This window comes from Coccinella septempunctata, chromosome 3 (genome assembly GCF_907165205.1).
Source record: "Coccinella septempunctata chromosome 3, icCocSept1.1, whole genome shotgun sequence".
Taxonomy (NCBI): Eukaryota; Metazoa; Arthropoda; class Insecta; order Coleoptera; family Coccinellidae; genus Coccinella; species Coccinella septempunctata.
The window spans coordinates 34,000,699-34,028,487 of NC_058191.1; the positions used below are offsets into that span (position 1 = coordinate 34,000,699).

At 34.8% G+C, this 27,789-nt stretch overlaps 2 protein-coding genes across 2 annotated transcripts in view; one reads left to right on the plus strand and one right to left on the minus strand.

Moving 5' to 3' along the window:
- Positions 1-2,585: 2,585 nt before the first annotated feature.
- LOC123309904 (glucose dehydrogenase [FAD, quinone]-like) lies at positions 2,586-6,584 on the minus strand. Its single transcript, XM_044893204.1, has 3 exons — positions 6,370-6,584; positions 5,209-5,424; positions 2,586-4,055 (listed from the first exon to the last, which is right to left on the minus strand). Exons 1-3 carry the CDS (start codon positions 6,554-6,556, stop codon positions 2,614-2,616), a joined length of 1,845 nt encoding a protein of 614 aa, XP_044749139.1. The 5' UTR covers positions 6,557-6,584; the 3' UTR covers positions 2,586-2,613.
- A 2,934-nt stretch (positions 6,585-9,518) lies between these two features.
- LOC123309482 (ATP-binding cassette sub-family G member 1-like) overlaps positions 9,519-27,789 on the plus strand; it is a 33,852-nt gene continuing 15,581 nt past the window's right edge. Inside the window, exon 1 of the mRNA XM_044892628.1 lies at positions 9,519-9,840. Coding sequence (XP_044748563.1) covers positions 9,630-9,840 — 211 coding nt within the window. The 5' untranslated portion in view covers positions 9,519-9,629. The remainder of the gene's footprint in view (positions 9,841-27,789) is intronic.

A 27,789-nucleotide genomic window follows, 5' to 3' on the forward strand; every position in this document is an offset into this window, starting at 1 on the left:
AATAACCCCAATTACTATCCGAATTGAGAGCTGGTTCGAAAAAATATGGTATATCTGTAAAGTCGTCATTAACATCTCCTGCTTCCAAAAGAAGGATCTTCCATTCCTCGATTTCCGATTATCGATTTGCTACTACAGAACCAGCTGAACCTCCTCCAATTATTATGAAATCGAACTCTCCATATTCTGGAAAAAAAGAGTGAAATAACCCTAGGAAAAATTCCAAATTAACAAAAAATCAACTATATTGGCATTACTTGTAAATGTAAGGAGTTCAGACTATTCCATGTACGCCACTTAGTTGTTAGTCACTCTGTATATAAGGAGTTGCATTTGGAATATAGCTCGCTCTTACTCAATGACTTCGTATTAGAGGAAATGATATTGGTAATAAAAATATAATTTGATTCTCTATATCGTTCTATTATGAATATGAGTGAACTCTCTGAATTCTCTATGCAAGAATTGCTTTATTCATTTACTCACCAAGAATAACTCTGGTGTTTTCAGCACTTCCCAGTAAATCTTTATTATCTATTCTGACCTTATAGTTCTTGATCTTCTCAAGTTCTGTGTCGATCAGTTTCGTCAAATATTCAGTTTTTAGATTTTGAGGATCATGGTCGATACCAGATACTAGACACAGGAAGAAAATGATATACACTGGCAGCATTCTGGTAGGACTCTCTGAAAATGTTTCCAATGATCCAATCGCTAATTCAAATTCAGTACACTATATTGACGTCAAGATTGTAAGCTTGCTGCAAGTTCTAAATATTTTTATAGATATCATGCATGGTAATCATGAATAAGTATCACCCTTAACGAATATCTATATATCTATGGTAATTTCCGGCGAATTCATAAAAGTGCAAATTAAAAAGGGGCTTTACTGAAATAATGAAATTATATCGGAATGAATGTTTTCTTCATGACATCAATATCCATAATATAAATGACTAAATATATATCCATTATGTATAGGTGGTAACGGATTTTGGTGATAAGTAAATTCAAAATTTCAGTGGAACGCGAAAATTATATTGTTTACTATTTATATTTCGCATAACGAACATTTTAGGTAAACATAACAACTTAACTACCCATACAGGCTATCCTGCATAAGATGGAAAACATTCTTATGGGAAAAAACATATGTAGTATCTGTGACTACTAGACTTATACAGGCCCCTTTCTAATTTGATGGCCTGTTAACTTTCTGCCTCAAATTAGGAACCTAGTATATTCATGAAGAAATATGAATAAACTCCACCTTTTTGCCCTACCAACAGTGGCGGATTCGCAGAGTCTTGGGCGCCCTAGGTTCTTGGCCATGTGGAATGTTGAATTTAGTCAAATAATTCCCCTTAAATTTTCCGCAACTATTCTTCTACACCCTGTATAATATACTTCCATGTCGATTACTACATATATGCGGGTTTTTTGTGATCCTCTAGTGCCTATCTGTCTTTCATGAAAATGTTTCTCATCCTATCCGGGACACCTTGTATATGATTTAATAAGAAAATATGATTTTTTCAGTAAGACGTTCAATTAATTTCACTTTATTATTATTCATTTAGAAATTGTTCAGTTTTATATATTAGTGTTTTGTATAGTACCTATTTTTGCGCCTTTCATTCTTTGACTTGTTTTGTTCTCTTTCTGATTAATGTTTTTCTGGCTTTTTTCTTTTAACTTCACTTTCTTCATGCGCCTCCTGAAGATGAGAAACATGTTGAGTGATTAGTCTTTAATTAGTTCAGTTTATTCAACCTTGATAAGGGTTCCACAGATATTAGGAGATTTCATTCAAATTCCCTTAAGAGGTCTAGGTATCATAAAAAATATAATATTCTAGTTGCCATTGCCTATAAATCAAATAAGTATAACATTTCACTCACAGATTTGAACTCGAACCGCCTACAACAAGTAGGGTTTGATTGCAAAAATTATTGTATTACCTATGAGTTACTCCGTTTACAGTAAAAACTGGTAGAAGGGCTATCTCCCCCATAATATAATATTAAGGAAGTTACGAAACCGCAGATCAGTGTACTGTTACAATTTTGGTAAAGGATCGAAGTCGAAAATAATAGTCCTGGTATTCACTTTTTGGACTTATCAGGATATTTTTCTTCTGAACATGTGTCAATATATAACACAAAAGGTTGACGGACCAGTTTTTGTTACCTAGCTTCAGCAAGAAAATCACGTTGATCTTTCACTGTGATGGAATAAGGCAACCATTCCACTTCTATTTTATATATAGGGTGTTTCATAAACATTTCTTATAAATTCAGAACATTAATCTCCGAGTTATCTGGAGTCGGAAAGGTCCTATAGGCCTTTGTCCGCAAATGCTTCGTTTTCAAGAAACAGGACGTTACATGTTTGCAAATAAATAACAAATTCCTCGATATTTTCGATAAAACTGGACTACTATTTGGAAGCGACCATTTTCAACAATTCTTGTAATTCGAAAAACTTTTTGATGAATCTACTGTTAAAATATTTGTACGAGTCAAACATTTCTATGTCTCACTACTAGTAAGAAGAGAAAAGGTATAAAAACACATTATTAGTAGTTTCCACAAATCAATTTATTAGTTGTTACATATGATCTTTCTTAATCAAATCTGCTCCTTTTTCTCCAATAAGGAAAGCCTGGGCGTTGATGTGACCAGTAACGGTACTCGGAACAATGCTAACATCTACAACTCTCAAACTGTTCACGCCATGAATTTTCAGTTCGTGATCGACGCAGGACTGCGGATCACTACCAGGACCCATTTTCACTGTCGAAGACAAATGGTACGCTGGTAAAGCCAGTTGGCGTAAAACGCAGTACCAATGTTCCCTAGGATCGGTTTTCAATCTGGCATTGGGACAGGAAGGAAGGTTCAAATTGAGTGTCAAATTGAAACTTCTTCCAACAGAAGTATTGGCAAGGCTCAGCGCCAACTCAATTGCTCTGTACAGATCTTCTAGGTCTTCCGTATTATCGAAAATACCACTATCAATCGCTGGAAATTCGACAGGGTCCTTACTCCTCAGTTTCAAAATACCAGAAGATTTTGGGTGGAGCAGTGATAGCTGCAATTGCCAGTCGGATGCTTTGTCGATTTTGCTCTCGAAATTACGAACTTCCGCATTTGCAGTATCAAAAGTGGGAAATTTCAATTCTGTTGGGAAGGGAGGGGCGAAAGCTAGTTCGATGTTGGGGAGTGGAGAACCCCAATTTCTCGAATTGAAGTAAGCCACGCTCCTTTGGTGCAGAGGGGCAGTTCCCTCAAGATATTTCCTAATGAGTTGGTTTGTCGATAGAGTTGGCTCGACGTAGTTAGAACTAAGGTGAAGCCCAGTGAACCATATGTGATCCTTCATGAACTGTCCCACTGGTAAATCATGAATAAGTGGGACCCCAAACCAGCCCAAGTCTCCCTTTGGTCCTATTCCTGAAAGCATCAACAGCTGTGGAGAATTGATTGAACCAGCCGAGAGGATCACTTCTTTAGTAGCATTCGCTACATATTTCACATTATTCTTCACAAACTCCACCCCTGTAGCCACCCTTGTTTTTGGATCTATCACAATTTTTGTAGCGAAAGCTTTAAGGGTCAAGTTGAAATTGGTTCTATTCAAAGCTGGCCTGACGTAGTTGTTCGCACCACTCACTCTTTTGCCTTTGTGGATGGTGTGCTGAAGCCATGAAGCGCCGTTTATATTGCCTGCATTGTAATCCTGGACATATCGTATGCCAATTTCCTTGGTTGCCTGAAGGAAGGCCTTCATAGGCTGAGTTTCTGGTGTTATATAACCTACGTTAACGGGCCCTCCAGTTCCTCTTAACTTCGGGTCCTTGTTAGCGGCTTCGTAATTCTCCAGTTTCTTGAAATATGGCAGAACGTCATTCCATGACCACCCTGGATTTCCTGCATCAGCCCATTTGTCGTAATCTGCTTTGATGCCTCTCGAATAGAAAAGACCGTTAATGGTCCCTGATCCACCTAAGATTTTTCCACGTGGATAAGGGCATCGTCTCCAATCTCTCCCTGAAAACGGAATGTTTAATTATGACCTTGATTACAATTAACTCCATTGTTATGAAGTTGAGAATTTGCCATATGAATATAGAAGTTTTTCATGGAATGTCTACAATTTAAAGTCTATATGAATTTCATTCATGTATATTATATGGAATCTTAATTATTTTTTATACAGGGTGAATCTTTGACGCGTATAACAGTGGATTCTTGAGGTCAAATAAACACTTTTTTTCTATACCATTCTCTTCCGATTCAGCCCTGATGCCCCTGATAAAAAGTTATAGCCATTTTAAGTTTTCATAATGGGCTGTGCCATCCCTGTAAAAAAACCTTCAGAATAACTAGCTTAATCTGTGGCCTTACACATCTGTGGATCTTTTAAACAGAGTTGTATTCAGCCACAGTACCCAATTTTTCAAATTTCGCAGATACTTTTTAATTTTTGAACATCAATTTACTCGAAAAAAGCTCATTATACGAGACAATGTGAAGAATACTTTTATTTCACAAAACGTTCAAATATTCATTAGATGCGTACAACTTAGTTTCAAGAGTTGGGTTCTTTGAATTTTTGGTATTTTTATGGTACGTAATGGTCATAATGGGACAACTGGAAGACGTGGGTAATATCTTGTGGTCGAAAAAGATTAATCAAATTGATGAAAACTATATTCCGAAATTCATTTCATTGGATAAAACCGTTTGTGAGATAGAACTAAAAATAAATTTTTTTATGGTTTCTGTACCTGTTAAACCGAGCCGATTTGGATGAAAATGGCAAAAAAAAATGTTTCTTTTGTTTAAAATTCAATTCTCTATCTTTTCAGTGCAGGTTCAAATTAAAAACCAGATATCCATCCAGTTACTTCCAGAACCTGAAAACTAGTATCTACCTATCTTCTTAGCTCTAAAATAAGAATTTGTGGGCTTTATCTAAATCTGAGCGACATTTGGCGAAAAGTTTCTGAGATAGGTACAGAATTTTTTTCTGAATTTATTTTTCCAATAACTTTTCCTTTCAATTCACTACTTATTTTTAGGATTAGGTACATCAAAAAAACATTGTAGAAAGTGACTTAAACTTCCGAAATTAAAAAAATCATAATTTGTTGAATAAAGCAGATTGGATTCTTGACTTTATTTTCTACTACCTACTCACCAAAACATCCATTCCTTTGGTTTTCTGTCGTATAGCCCCAATTTCTATCAGACGCTGCTGAAGCATCGAAGACGAAAGGTATATCAGTATAATCATCATTGATGTCTCCTGCTTCAAGAAGTAATACTTTCCATTTTGGATTTTCGGTCAACCTGTTGGCAACAACTGAACCTGACGTTCCACCTCCAATCACGATGAAGTCAAAGTTGCCAAATTCTGTAAAAACAAAATCTTTACTTCTAAAAATTAATTAATAGGGGCCTCTTCGAGGGGTGATGAAAAAATTATTCAAAAAGGAAAAAATAGTTATTCTCAGATGTTGAAGGTGGGTAAATATGAGTATAAACATCTGAATGCTTTCTATAACATATATTTCGAGAATCTAATGGAAATATCAAAATATAACTACCTACATTTTGTTTTATAATTAGTGATTACAATTGTGTGCCTTGTGAAAAAATAACAATTCTAAACATAACACAATTTCCCATGAAAATTTTGAATGTTTTTTAATTATTTCACTAGAGGTATAAGACAAAAACTATAAAAAAGACAACCATATCCTCTGAGTTGGTATTCAAAAATGAAAATCCAAGAAAAAAATACATTTATTCTGATAATAATGCCACAATTCATCACAGTCTCAAATAATGGAAAATGTTTTTGGATATAAAGATATACATATACACTAAAACAGTTCACTACATCGCTCGACAAAGCATATTTAATTGTTCAAAAACCCTATTGGATAGGAAATTCTATCGTCTATGATTTTGAGTAATGGTTTTGCTCATTGTGCTTTATAAGAATTTCAGGAAGTATAAATAGTGGCCGAGCAAACCATATTCTCTGGTTCACATTTTCATTTGTACAACTGAAAATCATAAAAAACTTCGAGAAAAAATACCCGAGTGCATTTATTGGTCCCAGATTTTCCCAAAATAATATAAATATAATATAATAATACAAATATTATGGAAACATTCGGCATGAAAAGGAATGCAGTAGTGTTGAAATTTTTCTCGATTAACAAGTATTGGAATTAGCTATCAAATAACAATCATAATTTTTTGTATGAGGACCCTTCCTTATGTGAAAGAATGGAAAAGATAAAAAATGATATCTGATTGATCACAAAGAATTATTAATATAAGCACTAACCTATGGGTTTTGCATTTCCAGCAGTTCCAATCAGATCTCTGTTGTTATCTCTTTTTTTATAAGTTTCTGCCCTTTCAACCTCTCTCTTCACGATATCCTCAAGATATCTGACCTGCAGTTCGAAGGATGACTGGTCAAGGCATTCAACGTAATACAAAGTTGTTATAAAAAACAGTAATGATAACATTTTAAGGTGGAAACTAACTTCTTGTTCAACTGTTCAACCTATTTATATTTCCAATCATAAATTCCACAGGAACAATGTACTATGTAATATTTCACATTCAAATATTTCACTTGACATAAAAATTCGAAAATGTTTTCGTTTCAAATACCAACATTGTGCTTTCATGAAAGAATGCAAGTTATTTTACTATCACGATGATAACTTTCCAATGAAGGTTGATTTTGTTGTTTGGGCTCACATCGAAGATTTCCACACGTGACAGAAACTGAACTCTTTCGAAATTGAATCTGGCTAACGAGAAACCCCTATAATGATGTCCAGGTGATTATTGGTATGCCAATCTGGATGAAGAGGACAGAAAACGTTCAGTGTTTCAAAAATAATACTTGGCATCAAATGAGTGATCTTTTCTCTTTCAAAATTTATATTATGAAGAATGACGATAATGACGAAATAAAAAGTAAAAGTAAAAAGAACAACCTACTTTTTTAATAGGTTCAAAATTGAACACGTAGGTATTGAACCAACAATTACCTATTCATTGAAAAATCCTTTGCTCATGGAAACTTTCATGAATTAAATTATTTGAAAAAAATATTTATTGACGTCAATAAATTTAAGCACTAATGCGCAAAAGTATCTGGAGTGTTTAGCATTCACGATTTTATTAATGAAGATAATGCCTGAACTGAATGTTATAATTGCAACAACAACTCAAGATATTCAACAATTTATGGGGTTTTCATTTGGAAAGTGAAAATGGTGTAAAAAGTTCATTATGCATATCGCACCACTCCTAGTATCAACAAACGATAAAACAAGAAAAGAAATAGAAAGAATAGCTGAAAAAATATGACAGCTGATAAATATTTTCAGTTAGAAATGTTCTGAAAAATCATCATAAATTTTGACATGGCTAAAGTGACAGCTAAAAAACAATCTGTTCGAGTGATTGATGAGTGATGAGAGGGACCTTTTATTGGCCTACGGACACGACCAGGTGGAATTTTATGTGTTTTGTTCATTTCTTTACTGTATGTTGTCGCTCTAAAGCAGAATTTCCTATTGTTGCCATTTCAGGCAGGTTCATCATGTATTCATTCATTGCTGTATCCCGTTACCGAGAATAAATCTACAAGAAGACTCAAAAAAAACTATCGGTGCGAACAGACTGATAATTTTTTAGGGCTAATTGCGACTGTGTGCCCTCTTGTGACTGAAGAGAACCAACCGTGACCTACAGATCTTTCCACACACTCCGGGCATGGATAGTCACCAACCAGATCTGGCCGCCGCTGTATTCTTCTCAAGTCTCCATTATTACTGCGGACCAAAGACCTCTACTGTGATCTGTCTAACGCTAGTTGTTCCCAGTGATTATTGGCATCAACTGATTGGATTGATGTAGTATATCTTTAAACCGCTTATACTGGCCTCCTGGTTTCCGGGCTCTCTCTGTGAATTCGCCATACAGAGCTATTTTGGGAAGTCTTGTGTCTTACATCCTCAGAATGTGGCCTCTCCATCTGAGTCGTTACTTGAGTCTCAATTGTTACACAACTCGCTGGTTGCAAGACTTCTGCATTTGAATCTTTGTGGAACCATCTGATATGCATTTTTTGTTTTAGATTACGTTGCGTTTGTTCAAGCTGTTTAATATGCCGGCTGTAGGGCGTCCAGCTTCCGCTTCTGTAAAGAAGCGTTGGGATGACCACTGCTTTGTAAGCAGCTGTCTTGGTCTTCAGATTGAGGTCGTGATTTTGAAACACTCTGTCCTTTAGCTTCCAGAATGCCCGCGATGCCGAATTGATACGGTTTTGTATTTCCGTGTCTAGATTAGCCCTAGTATTTATGAAGCTTCCCAAGTATTTGAACTGTTCGACCTGTTCTAGAATTCCATCCTGCAGGCTGACATCTGTTTGAAGGCTTTCTGGCCGAATAACCAGGATTTTGGTTTTGTCAATATTGAGTCTAAGGCCTAAAGCTTCGTATATATGTGTATAGGTGTGCAACATTATCTGTAGATCCTCTGAGCTGTTAGCGATAAGTGCTCAGTTGTATGCATATTGAACTTTCGTGATAAACTTTGTACGGGTGTTTGCTCTGAGGCGCTTCAGGTTAAACAGGCCTCTATCAAATCTTTATTTTATTCCCAACCTCTTACAGGCATACTCATGTCAGCAATTATCGAAACAGCTATGGCGAAAATATTGAACAGTAAAGGCTTTAACACGCAGCCTTGTTTTATTTCAGAGTTGGTTAAGAAATGGTCAGCCATTATGCTGTATTCTAGCGGTATTGTTGGTATGGAGGCTTTTACACACTGCTAAGAAATTTTCGGGTACTCCAAGGCGTCCCATGATTTTCCATAGCGCCCTCCGATTCACCGAGTCGAAGGTCTTTTACTTAAATCGATGTACTGGTAGGCTGTATAGATCCTTGATTGTTGTTCACGGGCCTTCTCTTGCAGCTGTCGCATTGTAAAAATGAGATCCATGACCTTGAGAATTTGGCCAAGGTCAAGGTGGAGACCTTGAACAATTGTTTAAGGTCACATATGGCGACCTTGTCAAGTAGAAAGATGAAGACCTTGAGAAGTTGGTCGTTCTAATCGAATGAAGGTCAAAGGATGAGAGGTTTTTCTGGTTGGACGAAAACCGAGATTTCCGGTGCTACTCCCCCCTCCCTTGTTAGGAGCTCCAAGCGTGCGCTTATTGAGTTTATAAGAAGATTCGCCACTGATGGCCACTGAGTTTTTTTCTGAAATTTTCTTGCTAATTAGGTAGCAACCTCGGGGCGTTGAGTTAATTGCAATAATTGCGATGCATTTAAAGGACTGACTATCATAAAGTAAGTCAAGATGGGTCTGTTCTGTGCTGACTATCGGTCCGAAACCCCACAAAAATTCGTGTGCGTTGCGTATACCCTATCACTCCTATCAGACGCTATCACGTCCACACATCGCAGACAGCCTTTCGTTTCGCTCAAAAGATCCACGAACTGAAATCGAAACTTCAGAGTTGGTTGGGCTTCGGGAGTGTGTGCATGTGTTGTAAGCGCGCGCCTGCGAATCATGGCTTGCGCGTTCGCCGCGGAAAAGCTGAGCGAGGGCGTGCAATGCGACAGCACCAAGCCGAGTGTGCCCCATCGATTAAATATAGACCTTCTGGCTAACCAGGAAGAGAAAATGTTCGTCGGTGATTCCGTCGCAAGTCTGAACGAACCTATGAACGTCGGATTCGAAAATGTGTCATACAGAGTGGCCGAAGGATTTTTCAATAGAGGTAGGCTGAGAGTAAACAAAGGAAATTCGCGTTTCCGTTACACTTTCCCTCCTGGATGGAATGTCACTCGAAGTGAACATCGATGTTGAAGCCAATTTTCTAAGATTTAAATGAAGCGTTCACGATAATTGAATATTAAAACGTTAATTGTTATGTAAATGATGTATGAAATCATCACGATAATCCAAACAAGGTTCAGAATAATTGAAAGGATTTTTTCACGCATCTAAAACTTGCAAATTTCTGGTTTATAATTCCGAATGAATCGAAGGTTTTTCGGAAACCAAAATGAAACATTTGTTCTATCTGAAGAACCAGCTAGTTGTGGATCAAGATGCTCCAGGATTATCATGAGACCATTTTTTGATACGCCCTTTTTGATATTCTCAAATATAATATTCTTCATTGACGAAAATCGTCTTCCCTTAATTCAATTATCTATAAATAAAAAGCTGTGGAATTCCTGCTGCATATTAATCACAGAAGAAAGTCTACCCAAACCCAACCATCGTAAAATTTCCCCCATTTATTAGGGGTGTTCGGATGAACGATAATCATATAGAGGTAGGTCCGAACAAAGGACAAACAAAGGAAATAGACTCGCCATGTTAAAATTCCTTATCTGCAAGCCCGATGAGCAAACAAACCTGAATAACTGAAAATATCCAAATTCCATTTCTTATCTCTGAATTAGATTACCAAAATCCGGACGATGTCTGAATTGCAATTACGCCTTTTTTTTATACCGATCTGAATGAAAGGAACTGTCATCGTTTTTGAGAAAAAAAAAATGAACAAAGATTCCCAATTCTGAGCGAATCAAATCCATCAAACATTCCTGAAATCAATCAGGAAAAACATTTACATAACCGTAAACATATCCTTCAGGATACTTTATTTTTGAATTTGATGTTCAAAAATTAAAAAGAATCTGTGAAATTTGAAAAATCGAGTACTTTTGCTGAAAACAACTCTGTTTAAAAGATCCACAGATGTGTTGTGTCATAGATTTAGCTAGTTATCCTGAAGGTAATTTTGTTTTTCCAGGGGTGGCACAGCTCATTATGAAAACTTAAAATGGCTATATCTTTTTATCAGGGCCGAATCAGAAAAAATGGTATACGAAAAAAGTGTTTCTTCTGATCTCAAGAATCATCTGTTGAAATATTTGTACAAGTCAAAGACTCGCCCTGTATATGTGAATATACAGTGAATATTTTTTTTTTCGGCAAAGAGAAGAAAGACAAGAAGGTTTCCATTCATAAAAAAGGCAATCCAAGCATTGAAAGTTATTATTGGATCTTGGATCTTTATAGTATAGATGGTATAGAGGTAGGTTGGGTTGGGAGCAAACAAAAAGCTTTGTTTCCTTTGTTGATAAAGATTCGGTGAGAGAAATGATGCGATATTTGTTAATACTCAAACGGTATTCGTTATCTGTATCATTTATGGAATAATTTATATCGGAACGATATAGGAATTTTGAACTTTCAACTACATATACCATATACGTATTCAAATTGTTGAAACTTATCTTTCGTATAACCTCTGTGGAACAAATAACCAACCCATGAAACGCAATTTGATCATCTTCGAAGTGGTGCAAAGATTCGGGTTATATTCAAGCAATTCTTCCACAAAAAAGTTGAAGAATTTTTGCGAACCTCCAGGTCGTCATTTTGCAAAATAATGATCCAAAACAGCGAATCTTTACATAATTATTACAGCGATAACAGATCGCATGGGTACTTGGTTATCGCTCATTGATATTATACTACTAATATGGAAATGTTCCAGTTCTGATTTTGTCAATAATTATGTCATTGATTACAGCTGAAAAAATGTGAAATGTCACTATTTGAAGCTGATTCTGGCTAATATTTGTTCAAATATCTCTTATTTTCTTTCAAAATTACAATTTTGGATGTTTTAATTTTTTATTTTTGCAGAATCGAGTACAAAAGTTTCTTCAAAAACGATCAATAAATCAATAAATATTTCGAAGCCAACCGAAATCATAAAGTACCTATAGTATACAGCGTGAGTCTTTGACTCGTAAAAATATTTTATCAGTAGATTCTTCAGGTCAAGAAAACACGTTTTTTCTATACCATTTTTACATTTTTACATAATGTGCTGTGCCAACCCTGGAAAAACAAAATTACCTCCAGAATAGGTCCTTTCGTTTGCATAAAAAGTGTAGCACTTTTCTACACTCGATTTGATTTACACCAGCGTAGAGGAAGTGTAGTTTATCTACACAGTCGAAAGGAGATGTAGATAAACTACACCTCCTCTACACTTGGGAAAATTCAATCAGCAAACGAGTACTAAAATCTAGTGTAGAAAAGTGCTACACTTTTTATGCAAACGAAAGGACCTATTGTCAGGCTAAATCTGTGACACTACACCGAGCACTACACATCTGTGGATCTTTTAAAGAATGGCATTCGGTCAAAGTACACAATTTTTCGATTTTCACAGATATTTTTTATTTTTGAACATCAAATTTCTCGAAAACTGCGCATTATACGAGAAATTATGAAGAATATTTTTGTTTTAAAAAACGTCCAAATATTCCATAGATAGCGTCCAACTTAGTTCCAAGAGTTGGGTTCTTTGAATTTTTGGTATTTTTATGGTGCCTAATGGTCATAATGGGAAAACTGGAAGATTTGGATGATATCTTGTGTTCGAAAAAGATTAATCAAATGAATAAAAAACTATATTCCGAAATTATTTTATTCGGTAAAACCGTTAGGGAGAACTAAAAAAAACATTCTTTGGTGGTTTTTCAACAGCCATGTTTCCACTCAAAACGAGTTGAATCAAATATTATCTACCCTCATTTGATCATTTTCAAGTGAGGCATGGGTTTATGAGGAAAGTGAACATACTGAAAGTGGAGCTGAACGTTGAAACAGTTGGATATTCTGAATTTATGTCATGTACTAATCGCCCTTGTCAGAAAAGACTCCAAGGTCTGAAAAGGGTCCTTTGTTTGATCCCCCTTCAAGATATACCGCGACCGGGAGACGGGGTTTTTCAACGTTCGTATTGATTCGTAATTTCTTCTCGCTTCCGAGCTCGCTTCATTCACGGATTTCGTTCACTGTAGACTCCGACATCGTTGGAAAAATTCGCGAACTCAGGTTTTGTGGTAGGCGTTGTCACTACCACAAATTTTCACTGTCTCATCTAGACTCAAATATTCAAGAAGCAATATTCCATCAAAAACGAAAAATATTCCGAGAAAATAGCAACAATTCAATAAACATAAAATTGACAATAAAATTGCAACAATGATTGGAGCCATTCGAAGATACAATACATATGAATTACCCGAGGACTAAAAACATAAATGAGATTTTTCGAACCTCATTTTCAGCATCTACGTCAAGAAAAAATAAACTATTCAAGAAGACCCAAATTGCAAAAAAGTTAAGAAATCTAGGATCTATCAATAGTAAAGTTAACATCTTACGGTCCAAATTATCCTTATGCTCACACAGAGGGGAAAGAACGTAGTCATTTGAACCGGTGTGAACCTAGCAGACCGTTTCCAGCAGACCGTTCGACGGAAACACCCGAACGCGGTGACCAGTGGCGTACAGCCAAAATTTTATAACACGGAAACTATTCGCCGGAGCATAACCATATTTGGAATGTAGGATCTTTATATCGATGTGATTAACCACACAAAAAATCAGCGACTCGCATAGGGATCCAGGGGGTGATTCCTCATCCCCTAAATTTCAAAATTTTATAACACGGAAACTATTTGCCGGAGCATAACCATATTTGGAATGTAGGATCTTTATATCGATGTGATTAACCACACAAAAAATCAGCGACTCGCATAGGGATCCAGGGGGTGATTCGTCATCCCCTAAATTTCAAAATTTTATAACACGGAAACTATTCGCCGGAGCATAACCATATTTGGAATGTAGGATCTTTATATCGATGTGATTAACCACATACAAAATCAGCGACTCGCATAGGGATCCAGGGGGTGATTCGTCATCCCCTAAATTTCAAAATTTTATAACACGGAAACTATTCGCCGGAGCATAACCATATTTGGAATGTAGGATCTTTATATCGATGTGATTAACCACATACAAAATCAGCGACTCGCATAGGGATCCAGGGGGTGATTCCTCATCCCCTAAATTTCAAAATTTTATAACACGGAAACTATTTGCCGGAGCATAACCATATTTGGAATGTAGGATCTTTATATCGATGTGATTAACCACACAAAAAATCAGCGACTCGCATAGGGATCCAGGGGGTGATTCCTCATCCCCTAAATTTCAAAATTTTATAACACGGAAACTATTTGCCGGAGCATAACCATATTTGGAATGTAGGATCTTTATATCGATGTGATTAACCACACAAAAAATCAGCGACTCGCATAGGGATCCAGGGGGTGATTCCTCATCCCCTAAATTTCAAAATTTTATAACACGGAAACTATTTGCCGGAGCATAACCATATTTGGAATGTAGGATCTTTATATCGATGTAATTAACCACACAAAAAATCAGCGACTCGCATAGGGATCCAGGGGGTGATTCGTCATCGCCTAAATTTCAAAATTTTATAACACGGGAACTATTCGCCGGAGCATAACCATATTTGGAATGTAGGATCTTTATATCGATGTGATTAACCACACAAAAAATCAGCGACTCGCATAGGGATCCAGGGGGTGATTCGTCATCCCCTAAATTTCAAAATTTTATAACACGGAAACTATTCGCCGGAGCATAACCATATTTGGAATGTAGGATCTTTATATCGATGTGATTAACCACATACAAAATCAGCGACTCGCATAGGGATCCAGGGAGTGATTCCTCATCCCCTAAATTTCAAAATTTTATAACACGGAAACTATTTGCCGGAGCATAACCATATTTGGAATGTAGGATCTTTATATCGATGTGATTAACCACACAAAAAATCAGCGACTCGCATAGGGATCCAGGGGGTGATTCCTCATCCCCTAAATTTCAAAATTTTATAACACGGAAACTATTTGCCGGAGCATAACCATATTTGGAATGTAGGATCTTTATATCGATGTGATTAACCACACAAAAAATCAGCGACTCGCATAGGGATCCAGGGGGTGATTCCTCATCCCCTAAATTTCAAAATTTTATAACACGGAAACTATTTGCCGGAGCATAACCATATTTGGAATGTAGGATCTTTATATCGTTGTGATTAACCACACAAAAAATCAGCGACTCGCATAGGGATCCAGGGGGTGATTCGTCATCCCCTAAATTTCAAAATTTTATAACACGGGAACTATTCGCCGGAGCATAACCATATTTGGAATGTAGGATTGTTATATCGATGTGATTAACCACACAAAAAATCAGCGACTCGCATAGGGATCCAGGGGGTGATTCGTCATCCCCTAAATTTCAAAATTTTATAACACGGAAACTATTCGCCGGAGCATAACCATATTTGGAATGTAGGATCTTTATATCGATGTGATTAACCACATACAAAATCAGCGACTCGCATAGGGATCCAGGGGGTGATTCCTCATCCCCTAAATTTCAAAATTTTATAACACGGAAACTATTTGCCGGAGCATAACCATATTTGGAATGTAGGATCTTTATATCGATGTGATTAACCACACAAAAAATCAGCGACTCGCATAGGGATCCAGGGGGTGATTCGTCATCCCCTAAATTGCAAAATTTTATAACACGGAAACTATTCGCCGGAGCATAACCATATTTGGTACGTAGGATTGTTATATCGATGTGATTAACCACACAAAAAATCAGCGACTCGCATAGGGATCCAGGGGGTGATTCGTCATCCCCTAAATTGCAAAATTTTATAACACGGAAACTATTCGCCGGAGCATAACCATATTTGGTACGTAGGATTGTTATATCGATGTGATTAACCACACAAAAAATCAGCGACTCGCATAGGGATCCAGGGGGTGATTCGTCATCCCCTAAATTTCAAAATTTTATAACACGGTAACTATACGCCGGAGCATAACCATATTTGGTAAGTAGTATTGTTATATCTATCTGATTAACCACACAGAAAATCAGCGACTCGCATAGGGATCCAGGGGATGATTCGTCATCCCCCCTTCATTTCAAAATTTTATAACACATAAACTATTCGCCGAAGTCGCTGATTTTTTGTGTGGTTAATCACATCGATATAAAGATCCTACATTCAAAATATGGTTATGCTCCGGCGAATAGTTTCCGTGTTATAAAATTTTGAAATTTAGGGGATGACGAATCACCCCCTGGATCCCTATGCGAGTCGCTGATTTTTTGTGTGGTTAATCACATCGATATAAAGATCCTACATTCCAAATATGGTTATGCTCCGGCAAATAGTTTCCGTGTTATAAAATTTTGAAATTTAGGGGATGAGGAATCACCCCCTGGATCCCTATGCGAGTCGCTGATTTTTTATGTGGTTAATCACATCGATATAAAGATCCTACATTCCAAATATGGTTATGCTCCGGCGAATAGTTTCCGTGTTATAAAATTTTGAAATTTAGGGGATGACGAATCACCCCCTGGATCCCTATGCGAGTCGCTGATTTTTTGTGTGGTTAATCACATCGATATAAAGATCCTACATTCCAAATATGGTTATGCTCCGGCAAATAGTTTCCGTGTTATAAAATTTTGAAATTTAGGGGATGAGGAATCACCCCCTGGATCCCTATGCGAGTCGCTGATTTTTTGTGTGGTTAATCACATCGATATAAAGATCCTACATTCCAAATATGGTTATGCTCCGGCAAATAGTTTCCGTGTTATAAAATTTTGAAATTTAGGGGATGAGGAATCACCCCCTGGATCCCTATGCGAGTCGCTGATTTTTTGTGTGGTTAATCACATCGATATAAAGATCCTACATTCCAAATATGGTTATGCTCCGGCGAATAGTTTCCGTGTTATAAAATTTTGAAATTTAGGGGATGACGAATCACCCCCTGGATCCCTATGCGAGTCGCTGATTTTTTGTGTGGTTAATCACATCGATATAAAGATCCTACATTCCAAATATGGTTATGCTCCGGCGAATAGTTTCCGTGTTATAAAATTTTGAAATTTAGGGGATGAGGAATCACTCCCTGGATCCCTATGCGAGTCGCTGATTTTTTGTGTGGTTAATCACATCGATATAAAGATCCTACATTCCAAATATGGTTATGCTCCGGCGAATAGTTTCCGTGTTATAAAATTTTGGCTGTACGCCACTGGTCACCGCGTTCGGGTGTTTCCGTCGAACGGTCTGCTGGAAACGGTCTGCTAGGTTCACACCGGTGTCATTAGAGGCATAAAAAATTTATGTCATTTCTTTAATTTAATTATGCGAAAAAAAATATTTTGGCTCTGATAATTTTCTGCAGAAGCTAAGTCAAAAACCTTGGCCTTCTTCTAAACAATTCTCATCTCACTGCGAGAAGTTTTGTTGCTGTGACCAGAGTGACCTTCACGATGAGTCTATCGATAACATTGAGTGCACTACTCTTTTAGTTATCTCTTGTTATAGACGTCTCTCGAGGTTAAAACTGTTGGTCTATCTAAATCGAGAAGTTATGTTAATATTTCAAGTTCATCCAAGTTATTTATTTGTGTTTCTGTTGGATCATGGTTTCATTGATTCCATTTTATGGTATAGCACAATGAATTTTAAATGGTCACTCGTAATTGTGAAGGATATCATGTCACCGAAAGGAATGGATTGGAATTGTTGTATATGCGTTCATAGAGAGATAGATAGATAGATAATTTATAAGTGCTCCTTCACAAAGTATACATTAAAATGCACAAGTCAGAGATTTCATAATAAAATATAAAAATTTTAGGATGATAGATGATAACCATCTCCCATCATTGTCAAAATAAGATGAAAAAATTTTCAATCATTGAATGCATATTTTGAAAGAAATCACAAATCATTTCACAAAATAATAAAAGCTATGTTTTATTTCATATCAATATATTTTTATATTCTCGAAAAATATTAGCTGTTTCTTAATTTATTGCTCTCTAGTTTTCATACCTAGCAACATGTGGCTTGAAATTCTGGTTTATTCCACAGACATCCAGACAAACCTGTTGCATTCATTAGTATTTTTGGCCATGTTCCATTAATAGCTGGGCGTTTAAAGCAAATATATGATGACTCCCCAAAGACAATAAGGATTATAAAATGTTGACGTCATCGGATAGGAAAAGCTAAAAATTTGCAATTAATTATGCAATTTGTTTTTATAAAGATTGGTGAAAAAAAAGTCTATTTCATATAAACGTTTGAGATTTAACAAATTTTAATTTTGAAACTTACTGAAAAGGAATATTGCTACGATTATTAAAAACTTTATAGAATTCAACTGATTTCGAATCTTTAATCATGCTATTCAATATTAGACATAAGTGCCTACTATATAGCAGGACTGAATTAATGTAATTTCCATAACTCAGCTCAGCTCGAGTGAATTTTCAGGTTTACGATATCATATCAATTATAATTATCAATAAAATTATTATATATAAATGTATGTTATTGTGTTTCCAGTATGAATTTTTCCAAAAACTATTTTTAAAAAGGGGAACAAGACAGTATAATTGTATAAAGAAGTCTATATAGGTAAAGTGGTACAATATAATGAAGAAGCTCTTTGCACTATTTGAATGGCTACGAATGAACAAGATCAATTAATTAAGCCAAGTTGAAGAGTGGCTCTGCTCATAAAAATATATATCAACTCCATTATTCCCAAGGTTATCACTAAGAGGTTTCGCTGTTTTCAATTTCGCATGACTCATAGTTTCAATAAGTTACAATTCTTCAAAATCGCGAACAAATAATAATCTTTATATGGTTTCCAATCTAGTATCTAACACAACCCAAAGATTTTTGTACGGTTGACACCTGAAAAGCAATTCCAGATTTTTTTCTTAGAAACCAGAGAATTTACAAGTTTTGATTGTGTTCCCCTTTAATGGCAGCATGATCCTACTAGGTAACTTGAAGTTCGAAGACAATTCCAGCCTCCAGGCTCACGAAACCTATTGATATTTTTTTCTCAAAAAACGTTAATTTTACCAAGAAAATACAAAAGACCTCATTTGTAACAATAAATCAAGCTATGCACAGTTAATTTGTCAATGTTTTAATATAAATCAGAAAAAAGTTTAATTCGAAACAAATTAAGGGGGGCTTTTTCTACCCCTTGCGATTATAGGGGAACATCACCAACATTTTTTTTGATAACCTTCTTGCTTACCTGGAAAAAAAATTCCATTTTTGAGTGTGTAATGATATGAAATTGGAAAAAAGTGGTAGATTTTGTGGATTTTACGATATATCGGTATCTATAATGTTTTCAATTTTATTCGCTGTTCTTCAAATGAAACTTGTGATACTGAATTTAATTAACATATATTAACGAAGGTCTGACTCATGCCCTATCTCCTTGAATATTCAAAATATACTCAAATGCGTTAATTACAGAATACATTAGAGTTTCATTTATTAAACCCTCCTCACTCGAGAAATTCTGTATGCGTATGATGAGTACGTAAATAGAAAATGGACTTCTGTTCAACCTCTTTTTTATAAAGAAAAAATCTATTCATGGAATTGATCACTGTATCTATGAAATAATTTCTTATGTGGAACAGTGCATTTGACCTAATTTCCATTATTAACGATCTTCATATGGATATACCATCTTTAATTAAATTTGCAAAAAGATCGAATTCATCTTAAAAACTATTTTGCTGTCTGAATGAAGCAATACAAGACTATATTCTTCCTAATATGAAGTTATAAAAATGTGTTTCGTTCAAACAAGTGATCTTACAATTAACCTTTACGTCGTTAGTCGATCATTTCCTTATAAATTTATTGGTATGCAGTGTGTAGGTATATGTATATTGCAACCGTGTGGTCCACTTCTATTTTAACGAGAATCAGTTCGATAGCAAGTAACGGAACAATCTTCGGAAAAATTATGTGCAATGATTTCGCTCCTTTCACAGTGAGAAGCCAATGGCGTCTGTGAGGTTTGGAATCGCTTCATAAGTCATGGTGTTGAAACCAGTTTCAGTTTCTATTCGAAAGATATTTTCTAGACCTTTTCTCTATATCTATGCTACTCTATTAATCGAAATATAACAGGAACACATCATGAGCTTCTGAAGCGACAATACAAGTTTGTTGCTATCGTCTAGACTTGGACGAAAGTAATTTTTTATGTTCCATGTTCATGTAAATATTGATATACACATTCTTGGTATCTTTCATTCCTCCAAATGGATTTTGTTTATGAACGTTGGGGATAATTGCTAACCTTATAGAATTCCGAACCTGTGATTTCCTGTTCTCCTGTTGGTTTGCCTCAGGACCAGAGAATCATTTTAAAACAGTTATCACAACCACCTTAGTATTTTACTTTTTTTTCTAGCTCTAATTATGATGTGATCAAATTGTTAACATTGTTGTGATCAGATTGTTAACCCCCATTTGGTGGGGGTCTTTTCGAATAGAAGAAAGGATCTTTTGAGATTCACTGGGTAAATCATATGAAACATTTTGAGGATCTCTGCAAGGCACCCTTCATCTGGACCCGTTCTATGAACGCAACCAGGGAAGGGAATGTATGAGATGAACCTCGAAACAGGACAACCCCCCTAGTAATAAATAATTCTCGAGGCCATGTGGAAAGTTCGGTTCGGGATAAAATAAACCGACAGTGGCGACTCGCTAGTCTCAACATGACTTATCAAAATAGGGTTATAAATAAATGAATAAACCTCATGCTAATGTCCCCATCAATCAAAACGAAACATAGGCCACCCACAAAACGTGGGAAAAAATTGACTAAAATCTCATACTCACCTGAAGTTTTTACCGTGAAACTTTCTTCAAACTGACAAAAAAACATGGATTTTAAGCAGATCTAGATCATTCTAGCGGATATTAATTTATAAATAAAAAACATTTGTTCAAAAACTCAACTGTTTCATAACTATAAATAATTGAGTTCAAGACTGGAATTCTGAAATGCAACCAAAAAAGAACAAATACAGGGTGATAGAGATGCCACACATCATTAATCAAGCCAAGCTTGCCTTTCACAATGGTTGTCAATTTACGAGATACATCCGAGTGTAAAGTTTAATATGGTGGCGTTGAAAACATGAGCATGATGTTATTTGACAGAAGTTTTCTGAAAAAAACAAAATTGGACTTCAATATGCATAAATTGCAATTTTATCAATTGTAATAAAATATGGATCGCAAAAATCTCGAAAATTTGAATTGAGCAAGAATACATTTTCCATCAAGAGAGTCCTGTTCTTAATTCTTTTACTTAGCTCTGTTTCATTTTCATACATAAAAAATTCGTCACGATTTGTTTTGTGATGGGCTTCAACTAGAGCCCTCTATGGGCTACACAAATTTCATATGCCGATTTTTCCCTAAAATAGTCGTAGATTGCTCCTGCCAAAATTATAATAAGTAAAGCACCTCTTAAATTTCCCTTTCGTTTCGAAATTCTATGTACAGAAAAATAGTTGCAATGGTTCGAACAATAAAAACAGTAAACAAATGGTTTCTATACACAAATCTATTTTTAGCTCTATTTTTACTTTCAATTTCAATATAAAAAAAAATGAATATTAATTTCGAGAAGGCATAGTTTTATCTTAATTAACTGATGAATTCAAATAAAAAACACATTTTGTTAACTAGACGTCAATTTTCAATTTCTTTTTCTCCATCTTGCTGCCAAGGTTAGTTCATCATTTTGATTTTAATTTGAATTTCTCTTTGAAAAAACTGAACTGGATGTACCTCGATTCGAACATAAAGTGCTTTTTATAACTTTTTAATTGCTGTTCCGAATTCGTATAGGAAAATAATATTAATTATTCTATTAATTAAAGTTTTTCTTATGCACATTGCAAGTTTAATTGATCATTTCGACCGTCACGTTTAAAGGATCGTTATAAGATGACACAACATTTTTTGCTAAATTAAACGATATATCGATAAAATGGAAAACTGTCAATCAATGTCAATCAATCTATTTAGAAGTATTCGACGAATTTATATTCGGTAAAACTATAATGATGAAAATAACTTCTAACTTCCTATACTAATCAATTCAGTACCCTGATGATTACATTAATTCATCGAAACGTTTGCTTAATCAATCTTTGTCAATTTTATCCCTACTATGTAGTAATCTCACTTAAGAGAAACAAGTACCCAAAAACAAGAACTCAACAAGAATGACTCATAATAATAAATTCAGATCGATCCTTTTACCGAAAAACCCAGTTCAAGACCAAGGATTCTGCCGATATGTCCAATTTTCCCATTATAGAAGTAATTCGATTCGGAATTTTATAATTGGAGAGAATAATCCAAATTAAGAATTCATAATAACTACCTCTGTTGAAATTGAAGTGTCCAACAGTATTTCTCAACAATAACAGGTTAATTGCAATCTTTATTCTTTCATCTCTACTTCCTTTCACTTCAACAATCCTTTCGTTTTCATGTTAAAATGTCATATTCGATTCATTAAGGACAATTAGCGTTAAAAATACAAGCCCTTCTCAAAATATCCAGTTAACAATTTTGACAGATGGAAGATCTGTAGTTGAGAAGGTGACAAACTGTTCATCTTTGTGAAATTTTGAATTTTTTTAAAAGGTGTCCATTTTTCGTGACTTCTTGAACTATACTAAGGGAAACCTTATTTTTCTGGTTAATAATTATACATAGTTCTTATGAATTTCCGTCTGTTACTTGATCAGTATCCCGAATGGTTAAATATATCAACACCCGCCACTGGCCTATCAGAATATCAGATCTAACATCGAATGATTCTACGTTTCTCACAGACTACCTGGAAAAGCATACCCTAAAAAAAGAATCCCTGTTTAATATAGAAATCAAGTTCCATTCACAGTTAAACTCAAGTAGGTTAGTTGACAAACAGTTTATGGTGGCTTTTTAAAACCAACAGATAGACATGAAATGATAAAATATCAGTAAAGATAGTTGAACTAAGAATATAAATTTCAAGTGGAAAATATGATGTTCGAAATATCGCAAAATTCATCATCGATAATAAGCTGGATTTTTTATCTTTATTAGAATATTCAAGGTTTATATACAGGGTTCTAACAAATTCAGGATATTGTTCTCGGAAAAGTCCTTTAGGCCTTTATCCGGAAATGCTTCGTTTCCAAATAATTATCTAATTCCTCTATATTTTCGAAACGGCTCGAGATAGTTGAACGATATTTAGTTAAACTGGATAGCTCATTAAGTTGATTATTTCACTTTGAATAAATAATAGGTACCTCGTCTTCAGCAACTACAATGACGTGCATATTGGCATTGACTCTGATATTTTTTTATATTCTTTCTTTTCACTTTCTTAGGCGTTCATTACATAAAAATTAAAAAATATTTTCGTCAGATTACTTCTCTTTTGAATTATCCCATACATAAGTGTATGTCTGAAGGGATTAATAAATTATATAAAAAAAATGTCCATAATAATTCTGGTACCCTTGGTTCTGGTTTGATACCCTGTACCTATACAAACGCCTTGATATTCAACCATGACAAGCATGTCTGATGATTCATATAACGCATATAAATTCATTTCGTTCAGAATATAATGGAAGTTCGTCGAAATATGGTTCAAGTTCGAAATATCAGAATACCTATTGAATGTCTTTGGAGCAAACCTGAGCCAAACAAACCAAAGCAAACAACGGTTGAACTAGCTCCTAAATACTTTCCAACAAAACACGAATTCATATCGCCTCGCAGTGTCCAAACGTTAAAATGAAGATTTTATGTTATCTAAAAATAGCAAGTCGTGTAGGAGTGCCTTCGGTCATGAACATTGGAACCATATGGACGAATTTCGCTCAACAAATAGCTACCAGTCCATTTATTTCTTTCATTAAATCAGTTCAGTAAAAAAACCATTGAAACTTAATTGTTCATTGAAGTATGATTTTTTATTCCACTAATGTACGCGTACGTAGGTTTAGGTTGTATGTAATTCATATCCTCTTTAATATCCTATTGACTTCAATTTAGAGTAGAACCGGCCATTTATCACCCATTAAGAAGATGATAATGAACTTTTTGTCCAGAAGTTTATGGTGACAAAAGTTAAATTACGTTTCAGGTAATATTATGAACGGAGGAAGGAAAAATTGTGACAGCCTTTCATTAAATTCTAGCAAACTGATTAAATTAATCACTTCCTAGATATTGAAGAGGAACATAGTTCTGATAATTCTTTATACAGAATGAGTAATAAGTTACGCACAAAATTCATATCTTCGGTGTGTGTTTAGTGTTTTTCTTGTAGAAAAATTGAGTTACCTATTATTTTAAGTAACCTAACTTCATGGAAAATTGAGGAGATTGTTAAGTTTTTGTAAATGGCCACCCTAACTTTTGGTGTCATACATGTATAAAACTATAAACCTTCTGTTGCTGAGGATGATTTGGTCATCGATGAAATTATTTTATGGTCCCTTTTTTCATTATTGAAAAAATGGTTCAATTTATTGATTTCGAATTTTTACTTTTTTCGTGTATTTCGAGGTTAATCGATTGTTATCGAAAACATGCCTTTTTCTTAGTACAGTTATTGCAGTCATTTATAATAAAAATCGACCTATTTGAGCATTTTTCTACTAAGAAGTAAATAACAAAAATATGAACTTTGTGTGTTACTTTTTACTCACTCTGTATAGATCACTGAAGGTGTTTATGTATCATGATAGTATTCTAGTGATTGAACTCGAATCTACGTTTCCACCAAGTAAAAAAATAATCACTAATTTTAAGTAAAACTAAAAATGCTCTTCGTTTGCGGAATAAATGTGGTTTATGAAAAACTTTGGGAGTTTCATCATACAGTTTCTTTTTCACTTCCATTTTGGTTGTGGTAAAGGATACCAAAACTTGCCAACATATATTTTAAGCCAATCTATTATTCATTTTGATAAGAGGTCTAAGATATATTGAGGGAAGGTCAATTTGATGATAACTGAAAACCAATATAATTTGTGAATTCTTAATTATAGCTTGAGATGTTATTGAATAATTATTGTACTAAGCAAATAAATTATTGTTATTCGACCAAAAATAACGTGTTATGGAGTGAAAAAATCCACACTTGAAATTGTTTTTTAATTCACGACTAAATTTTTTTCAATTATGAAATCTTCATTTCCTTAATTTGATATTACAACTGTGTGAATTGAGGTAAATTATTCCAGTAATGATATTTAAGTTAAAAAAAAGTACCTGGGAATCATAATTTCCAACACTCCGTGAAAATAATGCAGATGAAATGGATTTAATTAGAACTTTAATATACAGGGTGAGTCTTTGACTCGTACAAATATTTTAACAGTAGATTCTTGAGGTCAAAAGAAACACTTTTTTCCTTTACCATTTCTTTCGATTCGGTCTTGATAAAGAAATATATCAGTGACACTACACATCTGTGGATCTTTTAAAAAGAGTTGCATTCGGCCAAGTACCCCATTTTTCGAATTTCACAGATATTTTTTTTTTTAAACATCAAATTATGTACTCGAAAACGGCGCATTATACTAGAATATATGAAGAATACAAGTGTTTCTTTCGACGTCCAGAATCTAATGTTAAAGTATTTGTACGAGACAAAGACTCACCCGGTATACTCAATGGATCAACCATATTCGATACATTCATTTTATTAAAGATACAAATTCACTGGGAAATTTGAACTGTCAGATAAAATTTGACCTAATTCAACTTGCACCTTGCAGAACCTGTTATGACTTGCATAAGGAAACTTCAGTACTGTAGGTAATGCTATGCATTAAACAGCTCGCGTAATATCTTATGCGTTGATATAAATAAATCAATTGCCTCTGGCCTGAACTATTATCCTAGAAATAACTTTTAATGAACACAAAGCATTACACATGCAGATTGTGTTAGTGCTTATTTTCCTTTAGGCTCAGCCAATATGAAGAGGGTTATTTGAATAGGAAGATATTCATTATTATACGGGTGTATAATCTTGATCATTATTAAGCCATCATTTTGAGGTATTCAAGTACCTACTTACCAATAAAAAAGTAAAAAGAATAAAAAATGAATATTATTCGCCACTTTTTAGGGGAAAGGGGTGGGCTGAGGAAATTTTGTTATAGCAAATACCCATCTTAATTTCATACGAGCATTCACCTCCTGAATTTTGTTGCATGAATTTAGGAACAGCCAGTATATCTACTGTCTATCATAATATGCAATTTTGCTTTATTATTTCTAAATACCTAGGAACCATAAACATAAATAGTGTTCCGAAAAATTTTAAATTCTTTAATTTCGAAAAAGCAATAAAAACAAACTTTCTGCCATTCAGCTTTTCGAAATTTTGCATAAAAACCTAGAAGCTTTTGAACAAAATTATCAGCTCTCCCAACAACCTTGAGAGCATGAAATTTCTAAAACACACATCTTCTTATCTCCATTCATCATTATTATTATATCATCATTTCTCCAGCCAACTGCTAAAAATTGTGCCACTCATATTCAACTCTTCATTTTCTATATTATTTATTAATTGTCACGCTAGTTCGTGTCAATGTCATTCAAGCGGCTTCATTGAAATTTTACCGGGAAATTGAACGTAACAACTCGCATCTCTTCCTTAAGAAGATAAAGAATATCCTCCATATAATTTGAACCAACTGGGTTAAGAATTAGCGACAATTAGTTAATAATATCAACGATTCAACAGGAAATAAGGGAACATACATGGAGAAATGCTATCAGTATGATTATACAGAAATTAAAACCTCATTTCAGGAAAAGGTGGTGTTGACCATTTAAAAAAATATAGAACATTTGGAAAAAAAAATTGGCGATAAGATCGGTTTCTTAAAAATTCAGGTTCAGTATTTTGTCTTACTCTGACTCAATCTATTCCTCATAAATTTTTTCAATCGATTCGTAGTCTACATATCCCAAAACGTGAACTATATGACAACAACAATAAGGGAAAGAGTCTCAAATTACATTTCGTGCTCCATCCCAAAACAAGTGCAAATTTTACAAATTGGTTCATTATTTTTCATTTTTCAATATATCCTAATTTAGAGCGAGTCCTTTATAACCAAAGCGAGTTTGAAATAATATTCCTTGATAATATCCTGTAATTCATTGGGCGTGATTTATTATGCCTAATGATGCATGTTTATTCTTACACCCAATAAGCATCAACTATTTCAGACAGTGCAGCTTATTCATTCTAGACAAGAGAGATCAAATATCAGTCTGAAACCTCTCAATCGATTAGCTACGAAATGTTCGCAATTTAAGTCAACAAGCTCCAGTGAAGTAATCCAATAATAGATATAATGGGTGAACATTTTACTTTTCACATTGTGTTATAGTCAGTTGAACGAACCATGCAGATGTCTATGTATCTCACAAGGCAAACGAGCATCACCGACGATATTTATTTACATTCGCAACACATTTCATTTATATCTATAATAGGACTGTCTCCCACGTGATGTGATTGAAATTTAAACAGCATTATATGGTTGGCCATTTCCTTATCTACAATGCCAGTCTGATATCGCCACAAAATTTCGTGATATTTCGTTTGAACTCCGCAAAATTCAACCTACTTCCAAGGAGCGCGTTTCCAAGTTTCATAGACTTCGTGTTCACAACATCAATTGAAGTTTGGGAGGTTTCTCCGTAATATTCTTTTCTCGGAGCACAAGAGACGTGAGAATATAGTCGCTCAATTGATGAACTCCAATTTTCACTTGATGTCTCTAATTGTTGACA